Consider the following 20,038-nt stretch of genomic DNA (forward strand, 5'->3'; position numbering starts at 1 on the left):
AACTTGCACATGTGGCCATAATAAAAGTTAATCTGAGAATCACTGGCAACATACATTCTTCATGAGATCTCACTTTTCTCCTTATAGTGCCACAGCTTCACTGATTTTATTAGAGTTGGTTCTCCTTTACACATGTGCGGGGAGAGGAGAGACAGACCACTTATTTCATAAACTCATTTCACCTGAAATGCAAGTACTGAATCTTGAAATGGCCCTTTATAGTGAAAGAAGGGCTGGAAACATGGTTTCCAGAACTGAACACAATCTCTGTACACACTGTAATTACATCTCAGTGTTCTGCGTATGGCTTAAATGCTATTAATTGTAAGCAGTTTTGTTCCACAGGATGTTGTTCACTGATAACTACTCACTTAGGGTTATTTTGCAATTAGTTTATTCACAGTAAATTTATTGCAACTGGAGTCATCTGTGGTGCAGCAAATTAAAATGCTGTCTGGGCTGCACATGCAGTGGCTTTTACATGCTCCTTAAACCATGTATAGCTCACCACAGTAATACTGTCACACTAACAGATTAAGCATACAGAAAAGCAACAGCAGCAGCCGATGTCATTCGGAATGCTGAAATCCGGAGAAAAAGACAGATTTGGGGTTCAATAAATCTTTAGGTCAAACCCAGTGAGTCCAAAAATGCATTGCCAAAAATGTCAAAGCTAAACAAAGCCATATGTTTATATGTCACTGTCTGCATATGCATACATACTGAGCAGATGAAATACTGTATTTGCTCAGTTACAGCTCCCATTCTTTTCAAATTATATAGAGGATGCCCTCATTTCCACACCTTGAAGAACTGCTGTGCTCCACCCCATAAGTATTTGGCATCTTAGTGGTTTATCCTCTCCCTCCCTCCAAATCATACCTCTTTCTGTTGAGTGCTTTGAAGTAATCAGATAAAACCCTTATAGACATGCAGATTGCTATTACCTGTGAGTATTACTTAGTAAACAGAGCTCCAGAGCCCTTTTCTCTCAGTTTGAAAACCAAAAGGCGGCTGTGTTTTATAAAATGAAATGGAAAATTTTCTTCTCAGCAGCCTGTAAGAAACACAAAATTCTTGCTTCAATGTGCCAGAGCAGCATTATCAATAAGCAACCAGGGAGAAAGCAGTCTAACCTGCAAAGAACTCTTTCAATGCTGATGAAAGATGTGGAATGAGGGTAGCTTGATTATTTTTCTGCTTTATTTATGAGTTGGGTTTACCCTACAGGGATGAAGGTAGCAAAAAACCTGTTTGATTTACAAACTAAGAAGAAACAACAGAAAAGCCAAGGGGAAATAAATCAGGCTCACTTGAGGCTCTCTGCTTTCCTAGGGACTCTTCTTTTGCCAGAACCACATCTTAGAAAACACCTCTCAAAAAACACTTGTTACATACTTTCAGTCTATCTAGGGCCACAGATCTGGGTCAAGCATAAAACCAGTTGGGTAATTCATCTTAAGGATTAGGCCAGAGTCTCCCCTGGGGATATGGAAGCCTAGAGAATCTGCCCCAGAGGAGGACTAATGCAGATACCACTTGGCACTGTGCCTGCAATGTTTCATGGACCTGGTGCCAATGACTAAGGAGGAACCATGCTGCACATCCAGCAAGCTTGCAAGCTAAGGGATTCAGAGCTACGCACTACCATGATCCATGTGGGTGTGAAAAACAGAATTCAAGGACTCAGTCCAGCCAGTGGGTCAGAAGCTGTGCTCTTTTCATCACAGAAGGAAGACTGCAGGTAGAAGTCACAACTTTAATCTGCATGTCGAAACGTGGAGCTGTGTAATTTTAATGTCATTGCTGCCCAATAATCTGGGCAGCAATCTCAGCAGTCAGGGTCACAGTGGCCATTCTAAATTGTACTCCTGCCCATGGTAATACGGGATTCTGCCAGCGGAAACGTGGCTCAGATCAGGTCACTTATGCCTTGTCAAAAAGGAGTTTATCTAGGTACAGAGTGAAGCTTATTTTAGAGCCAAGAATTCACATTGAAACTTCTATTTCATCCCAGTACCTCTCCACAAGAGGGGACCATGTATGATTACAGACACAGCTGGTCCAGGTCCACCAACAGCTCTAGTGAGAAAAGCAAGTCTGGCACACCAGGGGAACTGGTGTCTCTACTCTGGCCTGTACGGGACCAGGCTGGAGATAGCCCCAGCAAGGAAATAATCTGCCACATTGTCCACAGGTTGCTGATCTCCCTATCACATCTCTTGAGAAGAAATGAACTCCCCAAAAGAATGTCTCCCTGTACCTTCTCCCTAGCCTGCAGAGGACTGGATTTGCCCTTTCCTCATCTAACCTTGTGCTGAGCCTACTTTTCCCCTCTTACCTTCACTTGACTACATTTCCCCTCAAAACACACTTCTACAAACTCCAAACATTCCCTTCTGAGTGAAGGGTGACTTGCAAGCTGCCTGTTACCCTCATCTCAGCTGTGACTTTGAATAAGGCTTCACCTAAAACCTTTGACACCAATCCCATTTCGTAGTGTTTGCGCCCTGTTTTCAGGACCGGCTGCTGGTAAATGCCAGCTCACATGCTCTGCAAGTCAGGTAACTGGTAAAGTTGGCATGTCCTGTTCTGCTGCTTCAGCACATTGTCTCTGCAACGTCCTTAGAAGAACGGCAGCCCATGTCCTCTTGTTCTCATGGAAAGAATGCCTGCATGTCAAACAGGTAGCAAACACAATGCTCTTGGTTTTAACAATCCTTTCTTTTATACACTGAATATAGTTATATTCTACTTCCTTTGCCTGTTGTCTTTGGAAACAATAAAATACTTAAAAGAAAAAAGAAACAGCTTGTAAGACCCTGCTCCCATTGATAACCACTCAGGTGAATGTATCACTTAACATTTATGATAATCCAGCTGGATGGAGTCATGTCCATGATAGATAGTTATACTTAGCACTTCATGGTTTTGATCACCTGAGACAGGATCCAAGAGGATTAAATGCTGGATAACATCTCAATGGAAACCATAGCACTGGGAACACATTTGTATGTTGGGACAATGGATGAATGTGCTGCTCCAATGCATAAATATTTATACTTCACAGCTCTGCTGAAAACAGACAGGAAACCTTTTTTCAAACGAAACTGAAGGGAATATCACTCACATACTGAATACATTGAGACTCACTCCCCAGATGTCAGACTTCTGCTGACAAACAGCATATAGGTTTTTTTGTGCACAAAGTAGCAAGACTTCTACCGTTACCTCCCCTTTCCAGCAACCCTAACAACGGGATGTCTTATATGCCCAAAAGATCATGGCCAGTGCTTCACAAACATCTCCTAACCAAGTTCAACTCCTTTAAAGAACCTTTGGAGTTGATGAAGACACCTTTGATGAGGGATGGAGCCAGTCTGTGAGTGAACAACAGCAGTATTTATGTTTTGCAGTGGGGAGGAAAGATCTGAGACCACAACACACAACTTACGCAATATATCTTTAACAGGGCTGTAAAATTTGAAGGACCTACCCAGTTATATACATATAAGGCCTTTTGGTAGGCACTGGGCACCTTCAGTTTTGGGGTTCCTACATGTCTGTCTTCATAGTTCTGTATTCCGATAGTTGAGAAGTGAGTTCAAAGTCTGGATCTCCTCTGTAAGTCTGTCTGATGTCCCAATCTGCTTGTGCATTGGCGCCTCCTGCATAAGCAACTCATGTCCCATTCCATGTGCTGCTGCTTTATCATTGCCCCACAGCAAAGCTCCCAAATCTAATCTAGAGCAACCCTGTATGTAGCACAGGATGTCCAGCTTTTCTGCCAAGGAAATCTGTTAAAGCTGTTAATTTCAGCTGTCAGCATGGGCAGGAGGAAATAACCTTGAGGCAAAGAAAAAAAATCAACATTTTCCACAAGGATCCATCTGGCTAGGTTAAGACATCCCTCAATTATTCTTTTTAAACAAGCATCACTGCCTAAAATCAAAATCTAAATTAAATACTAGCACTGCAAACCTAAAAATTGTAGCCACAGTCTTTCTACACTTTATTTTTTTAATGTGGTATATATCCATACCTCATGAGTTGTTACTAAATTCACGTGTATTTTACAGTAAAACCATATTTGGACAACATATCCATTTCTCTAGTCATGTTTGTAGCTCCCAGTTTTCCTGGATGTTTTACTATGTCTTATCAAAGGAAGCATTTATACCGATGTGCAATGTACATATGCTGAAAGGCTTCAAGCGTAAAAGGTGACACTGTTCTTCGTTCTAAGACCATGTCATTATCCTGACTGCAGGGCATATGAGAAAATCTGTATTTAAAAAAGAAGCAATAAATATTTCTTGATAAGCCTGTTTTTAAGAATGGAAGTTGTTTAAAACTTCTGGAAAGCCACTCTGCATCCCTGGGAGACAGATTACCAGGCAGGGGATGGAATCGTAGGTGTGTGTGTAAAATTACACACAGCTGCAGTGTGCGCCCACACTAATAACAACACATCTTCCAGCTCTCTCCGGGTATCACTTGCATATTTGTATCTGTGATGCATTTACCCTACGCAAGTTATATGGCATTGCTGACATTACTAAGATATGTCCTTGATCCCAAAAAGTGTAGGACAGTGTCTGCAAGCTGCTGACCTCCATCAGCTTTCTCACAGACCAGAGCTGACTCTCCTGCCATTAGAGAAGAGGGAAGGATACCAAGGGCATGCTTATCACAGTGGATTCCCTGAGTGGCACCCCAATGGGACCTCAGGGGCATCCTGATGCTCAGCCTCTCACTGATGTCTGGTTTTACTCAAATCTTACCTCTCTACTGTTCTTTTATCTTCCCTTCAACTTGTGCTGCCTTTGCTGTCCCTCTCCCTGAACTGAACACCAAGTATTCTGCCTGCTCCATTAAGTCTTTATCCCCAATGTTTGCCCACCCAGCTTAACAATTTTCAGTATTACCATGACAAGAAAGGGAGAAAAAACACCAAGAGACATGGTAAAAAAATAAAACAAAACAAAAGTCACAGATGCACTAGGGTGGGAAATGGGGTGCTCACACTGTTCATCCTAGTAATATGTATCATCTAAATTAAAAGCCTAAGCTTCCTATTACAGAGAGATGCTCTTGTTTGGAATCATCCTCTGGGGCACCTCCTTTTTTCCACTGCCTGACAGTTTAGCTTCCTAACTTAGGCAAAAGGAACATGGAACCTCCTCCCTCCCACACTGAAACCACCCAATGGTGGTTACCCAGTAGTAACCACCGCTTTGCAATGGTGCAATAAACAGGTAAGCCGTGGGACCTTAGAGGATGCAATGAAATATTCCTAATGAAAGAAACAAAACATTCCCTAATACCCATGGCTCACCATGTTTACTGAACCATCTCAAAACAAGACCTATTCTCTTCTTTATAAAAGTTCCTCTGCACTTTCAGCTCGGACAAAGGCATTGACATATCCTTACAAGCATGGGCTGATGTGTCAATTAGAGGATGAGGACTTTGGACTTATGTAAAAAAAAGTGCTGCTGCAGATAATGCTGTTCCTTGATCAATATGTACTTTGATCAACTGTTCAATTTTTTTTTTTTTTTTTTTTAAAAAAGCGCACTTTACTGCATGGGATGCTTACAGCTAAATGAATGGTGGCACTCTTCTTGAAAAGTAGGAGAAGGTCAGTTCACATGTGCAAACCAACAGCAAGCTGAGAGATAATTCATGTATCTGACTGCACAGAGAAACCAAAAGCAACAAATCAAAGCTTGGCTTCAGCTAGCAGAGGTAACTGACTCTACAACGGTGATTTTGAAAATTACTTTTGCTGATTGAAGAACATTAAAAATAGAAGTAAGCCACAAAATTGGATTTCTTTCCCATGCTTTTGGAATTTTTTAAATTATACTTCTGATAATTACCTGGGTTATCAAAATGCTTAGCAGTCCTGGTATTTAGCTAGAACTCCATTGTACCAGAAAAATGGCCATACGGCCATAACAGCAATGGCACTCATTTATTCGTTAGCGTAAGGCACCAAAATTCACCATGGCTGTTCCCTGATCCCCAAAAAGTACGCAACTCCTGCACAGAATAACAAGACTTCAACTACTCTTCTCTGTGTCTGCAGATTAAGAACTAAAAGAAACAGGAGTAGCAGCTGAATACCTAGATCACATGCTATAATAAAAATCTGGTAGAAGTGAAGTGAAAAGAAATTCTGTAGGATTCTACCAAGGATCCTGTGACATCCATGTAACTCCCTGGCTAAAACATCCTCAAACCCTCCCTAGTTTTCACAGACCAAGTACATTATACATTCCTACAATAAAGCAATTTTTTGTCATCAGAAGGCCATTTCAATTTTACAGAATCCTTCCCCCAAGATACTGGGTTATTTCTCCTTCGCCATCTACCAACTTACCCTCCAGTGTACAGAAACGTGTCACCTTCTCCGGCATCAGCTTTCCATGCTTGTGCTGACAATACACCTCTGCGATCTCCTGCCGACACTGCTTAGTTTTAGACCGGGACATGGCTGAGATTGCCTCTTTGCCCGTTACCTCACACTTTGGTGGTTGGTCGTATCTCAGTTCAGGGGAGCTGTTTCCACTTTTTTTTAAATGGTGCTGTCTGGGAGATCTGTGAATCTCCTTCAAATTGTTGGTGTTGCTGCTGCTGCTGTTTTTTCCAGGGTGATCACTGAATTGCACCACCTCATTGGAGTTCTTTCCCAGCAGCAAGTTCTCCTTCATCTTCTCCTCTTCCAGTTTCTTTCTCAAGTGCTCCTTTTGCTTGCTAAGGGGTTTTTTCACCAGCTCAGACTGGTGTTTTTGCCTCTGAGTCCTGGGAGCAAAGTTACTGTTATCAATATTTTCAAAGTCCTTGGGGACTGAATTTTCATTATTGCTGTCTGTTCGCATTTTCTCTTTCGGTCGGTGGGAAAAATAGCCATCCTATAAATGGGGAGAAAAATTATACTCATCTTACTACAAATAGTCATATCACATGCGTTACAAGCATTTCTTACATGAAAACATAAGTCAATTACAATTCCACATCCTGCAAAAAATCCCCATGTTAGGGTTCATAACAGAGAGGCGGAACTGAGAGAGGCCTCTGAGCTGCCCAAGCCAGTGCAGACAACCACTGCCTGCACCACCTTCATCACCAATCCAGAGTCCAACCCCCAACTCAGATGGAGCAGGGAGGTTTTACACAGGTTTGTGAGCCATTACTAAACAGAGACTTCAGCCTGACACTACTAAAAATCAATGGCAAAACTGACACAGGTTTTAATGGAGCGAGAGCAGGTCCTTCAACACTTTCCTTCACTCAATGTGTTAATGACTGCGGTATCCCAGGAACTGCCCCATTCCTTTGCAGAAAGCACCACACAACTTTATACCTGAACTTTCTTTTGATGACATAACTTTGCCACAAACCAAAGCCTTCCTAATGTTGTGGTTTTTTGAGTTTTTACATAATAAAACTTCAGAGAAGTGTTTCCCACTTGCACTGCACCCTTGCTGCAGGTAGGAAGCTGTGGTAGCGTCAAGCCCTGTGTGATAGCATGAGCAGCTCTAGACGCTCAAGCTCCCTGGGAGGGTCAGAGCCAGGCTCAGATGTCAGCTTTTAACCACCATGTTCCTCTTCTCCACACTGGGCATGTTTTGATACATACACAGACCATAACGTTGCAATGTTTAAAATATATCATATAAAGGAAAGGGAATAGACCATGTGAAATATTTGTCTGCTGCAGAATAATGCTTTGCTTCATGATTTCACCCCTGCCTCCACCTGTTACCATGGGAACTCGTCCTAGCCCATCAACAGCAGAGCACGTTTACACCACCAAAAAAGCGCAGGGTTATCCCAGGGATCCTAGAGACAATAGAGAACATGGCAATCTGCTCTAGAAAACACTAGAACAAAACTAAGACACACTTATATGTGTATATTACTATCAAATGGGAACCTATCTGATAGCCATGGGTAGGTGAGGTTGAGCTACCTTTGCTCCAACCCCAGAAACTAATCCTCAGGCTAGTGGGGGACACAATTTTTAGACCTGTAGAACAGGAAATATCTCAATTTCTTAAAGTGATCAGTAGCAGATGAAATCAATGGGGAATTGTTATTGAAACATCTGAAGACAGGAGTATAAATACTGATAGACTTTTTGAGTCTGTCCTGTTTTCTTTCCACTGGTGAAAGACCTAACTAAAAATCAGAGGCTGGTAAATGACAGCATCCACTAACGATGACTGATGGGAGCCACTCTTACCGCCTATGAACCACATTTTGTATTCAAGACATTGTACCAGCATTAGCTAATTGTTTCTCACACCTCTTCTGTGAGGAACTATTTAACAGTCAGGTTTTGCAGAGGAAGGAGAGATAATGACCTATCCAAGGCCACGCAGGAAGTCAGTATCACTTTGACCTCTGCAGCTCAGCAATGAGAAATGTTTGAATAGTTTATTCATTAGAAGATGTGGTTCTGTAAGTGACAGAAGTGATTCTTTATTCATTAATACCTCCATCTCACAAGTAGCTTTAACTATCAGACACAGAGGAATGCAGATAAGTTTTTAAAACAAAAACAAAAAAACCCCACAAACCAAAACCCAAATGTTTTTCAACCAAACTATTTTTAGTTTGGAGAGAACTTATCTTTTTAAAAAAATTATCTTTCTAATATCTAAGAGCAGACATGAAAACAAATTCTCTCTCTGTAAAAAACAGCATTTTTTAATGGAATCATAGAATCATTTAGGTTAAAAAAAGACCATTAAGATCATTGAGTCCAACCATAAACCTAACAATTGTCAAGCCCACCACTAAACCATATCCCTAAGCGCCACATCTACACATCTTTCAAATACCTCCAGGGATGGTGACTCAACCACTTCCCTGGGCAGCCTGATCCAGTGACTGACAACCCCTTCAGTGAAGAATTTTTTCCTAATATCAAAACTAAATCTCCCCTGGCACAACTTGAGGCTGTTTCCTCTCATCCTGCTGCTTGGAAAAAGAGATGAACAGCCACCTAGCTACAACCTCCTTCCAGGAAGTTGTAGAGAGCGAGTCTCCTTTTCTCCGGGCTAAACAACCCCAGTTCCCTCAGCCACTCCTCAGAAGACTTGTGCTCTAGACCCTTCCCCAGCTTCGTTGCTCTTCTTTGGACATCAAAATGAAAACAGAGCAAACAATGGTTTCAAGACAGCCCTTATTCCCATGAATAACCAAACTAAAAGGAAAAAAAAAAAAAAAACAAAACCAAAAAACAAACAAACCAATTATTTTCAGAGTCCAGCTCCTTTTGCTTAGCCTACATCTCCAATGTATCTTCAAAGAAAAAGACTGCTCCACACCCAGCAGCAAACTGCAAAATGAGCAAGTCAAATGTAAAGCTTACTAACATCATACCCAAAACATCTCCACTGAGGTGCCACAGCTCTGAGACTTCAGATGTTTGATAGCTGTCATGTTTCTTTTGTTGTTCAGCCAACTCCAAAACCTCAGCTTCATTATTCCACTTGTACACTTTGACTTGCTTTATTTTAATGCACTTGGATCTTGGATTTGTATATGTGAAATAGCTCAGAAACTTTAATTGTTTGTGCTATCACATTTCCTCTAAGCTGGTGCCGGAATTCACCTTTTTTCCCCCTCATCAAATGATTAGATGCAAGATGCCCTGCACTCTTGTGCATATATCTCTATATTTATACGTGCGTGTCTATATATGTGTATATATCTATAGAGCTATATGCCTAATTTAAATTACACTGACCACAAACATACCGTGACTACCCTTTAATACATACATACTGTTCCTTTTTTGACAGCAGGGCATCATATCAGCCCTCCAATGTAGCCAAGAACACACAGAGCCATCTGGAGTTGCAGATATCTGGTGTATAAATGAGAATAACTAAACAAGGCGCAAAAGGGTTAAGATAAATCTGTGTGGACGGTGCAATCCATAACCACAGTGCATCAGCCAGGGCTTTCCCTTGTCTCTTTCAACTGTTTTGTACCCCAGTTATATGAAACTTAAATACAAGAGGCATCCAAGATGTTATTAATTCTATTAATACAAATTTTCTTTCCCAAACAGAGCCTCAGCTATTCTTTATAAATAGTCCTTAAACTTCAACAGGTTAAGACGTGAAATACGAAGGAAACTACAAAAGAGAAAAGGCGAACTTTATTTGTTGGATTTCAACAGCAGTGTATAGAGTGCTACAGGGACACCACTCCACAGTAATGCAAAGTATTCCTATCATTAGTTTTCATTGTTAATACAGTTTAAAGCACTTTTTATTGGTAACTGGAGCATTCCACCATGCTGTAACTTAGGGCCAAAATATCCAGCTGCAATGATGGGGGTGGGGGGCAGGAGGGAAAATCTGTCTTATTCATGAAACTCCTTCCAAGGTCTCTAAAGGCGATGCTGCGATAGGATATTTCTGTGTATCTTGGCAACATTCCCTCTCACAGTCTGACTCTTGCTAAATGACTTTTGTCTTTAAGCAGAAAAAAAAAAATAATTAAATCCTAATCTGTACAGCAAATGGCATGTTGATAAAGGGGAAAGGAAGGGAGAGGAGATGTTCACTGCTATTGGTTTTTCGTGGTAATTCTTATTGCCCACAAATGAGACACTGGCCCAAACCAGAGAGACAGGCACACACCCTCCCATGTCCCGAGGAGCGCACAGCCCTGCCCCACAGTCTGCCCTCCTGCTCCATCCAAACCTCTCTGTAGCTTGACAAAGCGTTGAAGGATAAGGTGCAGGGCCATTCCTGTTTCAAAGAGCATCTGACATGATACTCATGATGTTTCAGTCAAGATCTTCACACTCCATATTACCACCCCTGTGCCTATCAGTGGCCAGTCAAGCTGTGCGGGTCCCCCAGGACTGGTGGAGGCTGCAACTCTGAGTGTTTAAGCAGAGCGTTCCCACCTGGCTGATGCTCTGCTCTACACGGAGCAGTAGAGAGATGTGATGAAACCTCAGGAGAAAAAAGCAAAGTAAACAACAGATTTACTGGTGTACAGTTCACCTCTTTAAACTGTTTTCCTCCTTCAAGTGCTTTGCCCCCCTCTGGGAAATGCCTTTCCAAGAATACATGCTGGAATTTGAAAAGACAAATGAATTTTAAATGCTTCAAAGGCAGACACAAAACTAAGCTCTACTGTAACTCTTCCCTGCCCGCAGGGACAGCAAACACGACAAAAGCTTCCCGCCACAGAGGACACCCAGTGTCTGCAAAGATGTCTCTCTGGGAGGAGCAAGGACTAAAAATAAAGTACGGTCTGTAGAACAACTGTACCAAGAGCTATAGATATACACAGTCAAATCCAGCCTTGTGCCACCCCACACCTGTCGGTGCAAGTGTTAAATGCCACAAAACCAGAAATCTCCATTCACCTTTAATCTGTATTTCTCTCACAATAACTTTCACCAAAGTCAAGCATGATTTTTACAGCACAATGACTTCAAGATAGGATCCATATGTGACAGCAGAATGCATATGTTTGCAGTGCAGGGGAAATAAAGCTCAGCACTCTGAGTTTAAAACAGCAGCAGCTGCCGACAATAAAATTGTGAAGTGCAGGGGTTCAAACAAAAGCAGCACATCTGGTTTTCAGCTGGCTACAGGAGGATGGGTTTGACTCGCTCTACAATATTTAATTTTACAGTGCTGGATTAATTGCAGACTTCATTTGCCACGGATGTCTAAGACATTCAAGTAGGGACAAAGTCACTCCACAGAAAGATGATCTTGGAACCAGACATTCCCAGTTCTGACAGTACCATGGGGTGTATGTCAGTGGGTTCACTGTTTATCATCTTTTTCAACTTTTGTCTAGCTATTAATTAGTAGCACCTTCTTATCTATCTTTGTGCTTGCAAATCACATGAAACACACTGAAAAAAATGGAAGGTTATACTGCAACTAAATTAGAAGCAGTGAGCTTATTAATATAGCCTGTGTGTATCCACAGTCAAAGATGAAAGCAGCATTTTCAAGCCAACACCTAACACTTCCATTTTTTGTTGTTGTATAGACTTAATCTCATCCACAGAATGCACAAAAAAGTTATTATGGAAAGCACCATTTTGGTCTTTGCAATACTGTATTTTTCTCTAGAACAGACATAGATCGGAAAAGGCTCTATCCAAGGCTATTTGAGAGGCCACCCTATTAAAATGACTCACTATTACAGGTGTCAAACACAACACATGCCACCCAAAAGCATGTATTTCAACTGTGCTTCCACTAGAGTCCTGGGAAACACTTCCTTTCTGTGTGATTCTACACATACTTCTCCAGCAGCCCCAGAGTGACACAGCCTCCCTTTGGGGACTAATAGCGAAAATTATGTCCCCTTCCCGCAGGAGGTCATGTTTGTAGCTCAGTAATGACCCACTCGTGCTCCCAGCGCCAATGAAGCACAGGATCAGGTCAAAGTATGTTTTCCCACATTTTAAAAGCCAATTCAGTTTACAGCCTTTATAAAGAAACCTTTGCAGGGTTTTCATCACTTTGTAGCTCCATATTTCAAAGACCACGTGTGACACTGCAGGTGTCTATTACTGAACACAGGCCTAAGAGAAGGATTTCCACAAACAGAAATTTTCTGTCCTAACTTTAACTGGTTCTCAAAAGATACATGGAGAGGTTAACTGATGAGTACTCAATGATAAGAGCCCTGACAGGGAGACTTTTAATGACTGTGGGGCCTCTTCTGTATGTGCGCATGCTGCAGTTCAGCAATAACAAGCAACTACTCCCCAACTGGGAAGGAACAGTCTGTACCCAGGAGCGTGCATGAGATCATTGCCAATTACACACTGATTGCCATTGATGCTAAAAATAATAATAATATAACATTAATGCAAAAATAACATTTTAAGCTCAGAGTCATTGCATGTAATGAGAGATTTTGAATCCTGCTCCAAATTCTGCTCCTTGTTGAACACATGGGTTTAATTCTCCAAACTCCACCTTTAGTGTGTTTTATTAAAATCTGTCACACAAAATGTATGCTCTTTGGTATATTAGGCACTATAACTATGGTAACTGAGGGCCTGGGGCTCAGGTACTGCCAGCTTGATTGAATTCGAAGTCACATCCACGTCAGGAGAGAAAGCCCAGGTTTCTGCAGAGATGGAGGCAGAGCCTTTGCGATCTACTGAGAAGACCATGGAATAAGTTGATGCTGTTACCTACTACAGACCCAACAGCAGCTGCCACTCACTGTACCTGGCACAAATAGAGAGAATTTAGAAGAACTTTACAGCTGTCTGTAATGACAAATGGATTTTAATAACAGCCTGTTAACATTCTCAAAGGCTTTTGCAAGTACAACACACCGCTCAGCCAGACCCCAGGTAGTTTACATACCTGCAGATTGCCCCCATGTTTTTCATTTGCATTTGTCACATATATCTGCCTCTAAGTTAAGCACATTGAAGCATAAATGTGCATTGGGGTTTGCCTGTTTTAGAAAATCTAGGTCACAAATTCTCATGTAATCTTTCAGGTACAGTTCTGTTTCCTGCATGCTAAAGGCAGGAAGTGAAAGACTATGGCTGCAAAATTGACCACGGGAAAACTCCAAAAAACCAGCACATTCTCTGTGGGTTATTCTGCTGTAAGACTAGAATACACTACAAAGCCATTAGGAACCAACTCACATAGTTGAAGGGGTGCCACTGCCAACAGCCAGGATTAGGTGGTATAACTCTTAATTTTTGCAATATGCAAAAAGCCAACACTAGACCAATTTCAAATCTGCCTTCAGAGACATAATCTAATGTGCATATAAATCAGCAGAGACACAAACATCAGCAGCCTGATGCGCACCAGCTCTGCAGACAGCAAGGGCATGCAGAGTGTGTGTGGCTGAGGGATCCAACTTGAGACGCCAAATCCAAGAGGAAGAGCCCAAAGGTGTTCGTTGCATCACGCGGATCATTTCCTCCCGACAATAAGAAAATGCTCCCTTCTCAGGAAAAGTTATTCGTTGTATCAAGGAAGTCCTATAAATACTCACAGATGGACAGACCACGTGCAATCAAGCCCCAAATGGCAAATGTTCACACTTTCAGTTTATCTGACACAACTGATTTTCTCCCCAGCATAGAGGGATTTGCTGCCTTTTTGTACTGAGAACGTATTCTCATGTTCTTCCTCTGGCAAAGCCTGGTACCTTAAAGACACAGCAAAACAAACCAAAAATATGCATGTGCACACACTGAGCAACAACAAAATACACCGACCTTCCTCTAAATAAAAAGTACTAGACATGCTGGCGTTGAGAGTCAGGTATAAATCAACCCCCTGTATTATTAAAAATCTACTTTTTTTTTCTCCTGTCATATATTATAATACATAACAATTATTGATCACATGTGAAAATATGCAATCACTGGGCAGTCATGCAGGATCACATGTCTGAGACAAAATGAGTGCCCAGAGCTGGTGCAGACTTTGCTGGGCTGAGCTGTGCCGCTGCAGGCTCCAGACCAACTCACAGCTTGAGGAGGTGGTCAACAGCTTCCGAATCTGCACCATATGTCAAAAGCCTCAAAGGGACCTGGTCAGTTTTAACCAGACCATCTATTTTACCTGTCCTGTGACCATGAAGAATTTAAACAGCACTATGAGAAGATAATTAAAGCAAGTTTCTGTTAAATATTAATTACAGCTCGGTGACATATAATTTTATAATGCTTGTTAATTATTCAATAATGATACCTTCCAATCGCCAGAGGAGTCAGAGGACAGCATCTCTACAAGCAAAGGCTGCTCCTGGATTAAATCCTTTTTTTCCTGCTCCAACCTTTGCTTATTTGAGGGCTGTTTTTTAGTTGAAACCAAAACCTTTTCCCCAGCAGAACTACAAACTATGGTCTTCAGAACAAGAGCAGAAATTAGAAATACTCCTCATGCTCTAGTCGGCTCAAAAATCTGCCTTCATCCCCTTTTTTTGAAACAGCTGGGCACCCATCTTCCTTGGCACATGGCCAAAGAAACTTCTTTAGACCACCCGTTCCATAGGCAGCTGTAGGCTACCAAACTAAGGAGCATGGCAACTTCAGCCCCACAGCAGATTACCAAGGCCGTCATGGGAAGCAGCTTTGCTCCATTCTCCTTTTCTGCAAGACTCCAAGAAAAACCATCTTCCTCCATTACCGTAAAGTAAAACTACAGGGCATTTGCCTGGAATTGTCCAAACTCTCACTCTTCTGCTAGATGCATACAGAAGGATGGTCACCATCAGAATGATAATAAATAATAATAAAAGAAAGTCACAGCAAAGAATTGGTGAGCCAGGCAGGAGAATGAGTTAGATCCTCTCTCCCTTCCCACTGTCAGACACAAGCAAGCCCATTCCCCAGGATGATCGAGCGTGCAGGTCTGACACACTGCTGGCTCTGCAGGAGCTTCAGGCACCTCACCTGTGTGCTGCAGCCCACTGTGATCCAGAGGCTGAGCATCACAGCAGGAATCATCTCCTGTGCTCAACGGCACTGATTTTGACATCCTTCAGACACTCATTTCAATGGCTCAGAAGGCCACTGGGTCAAGGAAGGTGTTTTCCCAGTTAGGGTGGGACTCTGCTGATACTGAATCAACTCCAGATCCAGTACTCACCCTATTGTCACCTGTCCTACGACATCCACATCTTTCAAACTACAAAACAACCACTGCTCTGCTTAAAGTCATCATGCAGCCCCAGGGATGCAGACATCCTGCCGCGCCGTCAAGACAAACAAGAAATTGGGAACTTTAATCGCAGATGTGGTTGATGTGCCACGAGACCCTTGGAAAACCAAGTACTTTTGGCAGGTTTGGACAAATGCACAGCCAGAGAGAGCAGGTGGAGAAAAGACAGCAGATGTTAATGTAGTTAGATTTTTCCATACGTTTTTCCATTTCCCTGTACTAAGTACATTGTACTTTAATTGTCAGTGGATGAAGACTTGTGAGGAACATATTAAGTTACTTTATGTCTGACATTAAAGAGGGAGATACAAAAGGTGAAAACAAATTTATTTACTTTGAACTTGCAAGCTGGTAAAGACAAAAGATGTAATTGTTTCAAATACAGTCAGTCCTTTCTGTTATGTAAAAAGATTATGAGAAAAAGTGATCATTTTTATTGAAAGGGGAATTCTGAGACTTGAAAAAGCATGAGTCCTTCATAAGCTCTTCAGGATTCAGTTGCACAAATACTTACAGGCACTGCTAGCCCAAAACTGTTGTTACACTTGCATTTCAAGGCTGCAGAGTAATAGATGGACCACCACAAAGCACATAGCTACAGGAGACCCTGCACTGGAACATCTGCATTGGTAAGTAATTGTTTGGAGGATTATTTTTCCCTTTATTTCAAAAAATGTTACCATTGATTTTTATTTTTTCTTAACATCAGCCTCAGAAGTGTGTTCCAAAACAGTAGAAACTACTTTGTAAAACTATTGTTAATAGAAGTTGGGTTTTTTCCTTGCTGCATACGTAACATCTGTACATTAAGGAAAGATGTTCTGGTTTGAAATAAAATGGAAATAGCTTCAAAACTTTGGCTGCTTTCCTCAAAAGACTTTTTCTGTTTCCTGGTAACATGTGACTTACTTTCAGAATGATTTAGGTTAGGGAGTAAAACAATATTGCACCCCTCAAGAGTCCAAAGAGTTTTTCCACATTTGCTCCAGCTTAGCGCAGTAACTGTATAAACAGCCATATTGTATTAACAGCAATTTCAAATGTTAATCTGGATATTAAAAAGTTCAGAATACTGTTAGATGGAGCTGTGAAAGCACATATCCATAGTATTTAAAAAATTGACGACTTTGTTTTCTGCTAATTTAAATTTCTCGGGGAAAATTTGTACTTACACAGGAGGACTGGAAGACACCACAGAGTAGTCAAATTTATTCAAACTGTAGCAGAACTTGATTTATAACCAGTACCTGCCCCCACTTTACACATATTGCTCCCTTTCAAATGATGCTTGATCTCATTAGCAGACTCCAGAATAATGCACATAGCCCTTCCCTTGGCAAAGGTCCTTCCCAGTCAAATTCACCAACAGTAACATCAACACTAACTGAGTTCGGGCAGGTTTTTTTGCCTGCATATACATATATATGCACACACTCATATTTTAATGGTGTCCGCCTCTGCTTTGCAGCGCAGCTAGCTCTGCCTCGGTGCGGGCAAGGGAACCCACCCTTGCATGACATGACACATTGTTCCATTCCCAGGCGAACAAACCCTCACAAGACCGTTCACTTTCAGCAACTGTCCTGGAACATTTACCAGCGTTATTAACCCTCCTGGATTCATTTCAGCTTAACCACATCATTAAACAGAATGCACCACAAAACTAGGAAAGATGTGAAGGAGGACTGGCCTGACAGTGCAAAACACGGCTTCTGAGGAAGCTCAGAAAAACCCTGGAGGTTTATTTTCCTACAGCTTCTTCCCAAGAGAAAGTGGGTCTTATAATCCTTCCAATGAAGAGTTCAGACATGAAGGAGCTTACAAAGAAGTCAGCACTTTCTCAAGGGAAAGGTAATTTAAGTGACTTTTTATGTTAATGTCTGTTACTTTGTGGTCCTTGAACAGGACCCTCAAACAGCATTTGAAGAGACACACAGTTTTATAGAGTAGCAGCAGATACTAATGCCCCACAACTTTTTAACAGGCGCGTGGCTACTTGTGCTGTTCTCACTCCCTCCTGAGAACGCTTCGCCCAGGGAATGGCACGGCACAGCGCAGCGCCCGTGTCTGCACAGGGCTGGCCCTTGGGCTTGCACATCATCATCTTCTGGGGCGTGGGATGGGAGTTCACCAGGTAGGGTCAGGAGTAGTATATCTATATAGATATTATTCCTGATGGTTATTCTGATACTGAAAAGAATATGTGACATTCTGTTTTTAATTATCACCAAATTGTACTGCTTCATTATTTGACAAAGGTGCCCCAGAGAGATCACATATAAATCAATAACACAAAATCAGTATAGAGGTAAAGCTCAATCATTTGAATGGTCAGAATATGGACATGATAACCATGCTGAATACTGATTACCAGCCAACCTGTTAATCTTTTTTTTTCCTACCTCCCCCTCTCAGTGATCCACCCCATAAAACCCAGCACAGCTAATCTGAATTGAATTCCTCTGCTTTCATCTCTATTTCTTTCATCCAAAATTCAGCCAATATATACTTTATATCTTTCAAAGCAGTAGTAAACACTTGAAATTGCTTCCTGGTGACTTGTTATTAACTGGATTCCAACTAAATTCATCTGGAGGCCTATTCCAACTCCAATCTAAACAATCTCGAGCAGCCCAGGGTGAATTGCTGAGACACACAATAGGATCTCTGGCAGCTATAGAAATTAAACATAATTAAAATATGGATGGTAGAAACTAAAGACGCCCTCATGTACAAATGAAAACATCCTTGTAAAATACAGTCAGTTTAGCACAAACGTATTCAGCCTTAATTAGGTAGAAAATCTATTTCGATGAATACAATGCAAAGAATAATAATGAACTTCAGGATTACATTTTGTTACTTGGAGGGAAAAAACAACACAAATAAATGGGACGTAATTGGAGCTTATTTAATAGTCTCAGACTATCAGCTTGAACAACTATAATCATTAAAGACCCTGCAGTGATCTTCTGCTGATAAATGTTGTTAAATCAGAATTACAATACGACAAGCATGAAGAGCAAAGCCTATTAATATGAGCAGCACTAAAAGAAATAGATTCATTCACATCTTTTTTTCACCTGCTCAGCACCACAAGTCTTTGAAACAAGCATGTAGGAATGAAAGGTCTCCATGTTTCCTCTTGTTTTGAGTGACACTGAAATACGAACATTTTAGTATTCGTGCTTACTGCAGATGAGCAACAGTTATCCAGTGCTGGATACACAGCAACACAAAATTTGGCATCATGAGGCCCAAATATATTATCCTGTATCTACTAACTGAAACGAGCCAAGCAGACCCTTTCATGCTCCTGGACCCTAAGGACTGGGAGGGATGGGTGGACATTTGCAACACTTGCTTTAGTACAGACCCAGTGAAGCTGGCACTACTTCTTGCTCGTGACAGACAAACTCTACTTCTACCGTTTCAGTTCTACCCATGTTGGCCAGGCTACTTCTAACCAACTCTTCTCTCCCCTGCCCATTCCCCTGAACAGAGAGATGGCAGAGTGGAAAGACTGTCTGTTATACTTCTTTCCCAAAGGACTGCCTCAAGGTCACTGACCTCAAGTTGTTCCAGAGCTGCTCCACAGCTTTCAGTGCAACTCCGCCTTGGCCATCCCTGCTGTGGTGGTAAAGCAGTGACCAGGTGCAGGCAGGCACATTGCTCACAGCAGCCCTGCACTGGGCAAGAGGGAAATCCTCTCTCCTGTCAAAACCACATATAGTTTGCATCCAGCAGCCAAACTTTCTGCCCATATAAAACTGGCATGACTCCTATAGGTTCATGGATGTGTGCCAGCCAGTGCTAGGAGGCGATTTAAAAAAATTAACTGTTCTCTGTAAATTGAAAGCTTAGGCATGGATGCTAATCCTGGAAGGTGTCCTGCCCTCTTGATCATGGGGCAGACTTCCAGACCCATGACAAAGCAACTCAGGAAAACAGGTTTTTAGATACTGGTTTCTATCTTCACAGAAGGTTCTTCTGCAAGATCAGTAAGTTATATTAATAAAATAAAAACTGAATAGGCCAGAGTTTATTATTACGGTCTCTGCCACTTGCCTCCTTAGCTCCTCTGTCAGCAGTTCAGCCTTCCTGACCACTCAGTCCAGGACCTGGCCTCAGCAAGCATTGCGTATATGGTACTGCATTCTCTGTTCTTGCAAATAAGCTCTTTAAGAGCTATGCAAATAATCAGTTTTAACAGCATGGTGAAACATAACAGAGATTTGAGGTTAAAAGAGATAACAGAATACAGATTTCCGATAACAAAAAAAGATGCACCTTAAGTTCAAAAACTTGTCGTTTTACTG

General features: G+C 41.7%; 1 protein-coding gene across 5 annotated transcripts in view; it reads right to left on the reverse strand.

The window, feature by feature from the left end:
* XYLT1 (xylosyltransferase 1) overlaps nucleotides 1-20,038 on the reverse strand; it is a 207,851-nt gene that overhangs the window by 94,896 nt on the left and 92,917 nt on the right. For all 5 annotated transcript variants that reach the window (XM_064461807.1, XM_064461805.1, XM_064461806.1 and 2 more), the window contains one exon: nucleotides 6,389-6,920. In XM_064461807.1, the coding sequence (XP_064317877.1) occupies nucleotides 6,389-6,920 (532 nt within the window). The remainder of the gene's footprint in view (nucleotides 1-6,388; nucleotides 6,921-20,038) is intronic.

The sequence above is a fragment of the Phalacrocorax carbo genome, chromosome 10 (genome assembly GCF_963921805.1).
Source record: "Phalacrocorax carbo chromosome 10, bPhaCar2.1, whole genome shotgun sequence".
NCBI lineage: Eukaryota > Metazoa > Chordata > Aves > Suliformes > Phalacrocoracidae > Phalacrocorax > Phalacrocorax carbo.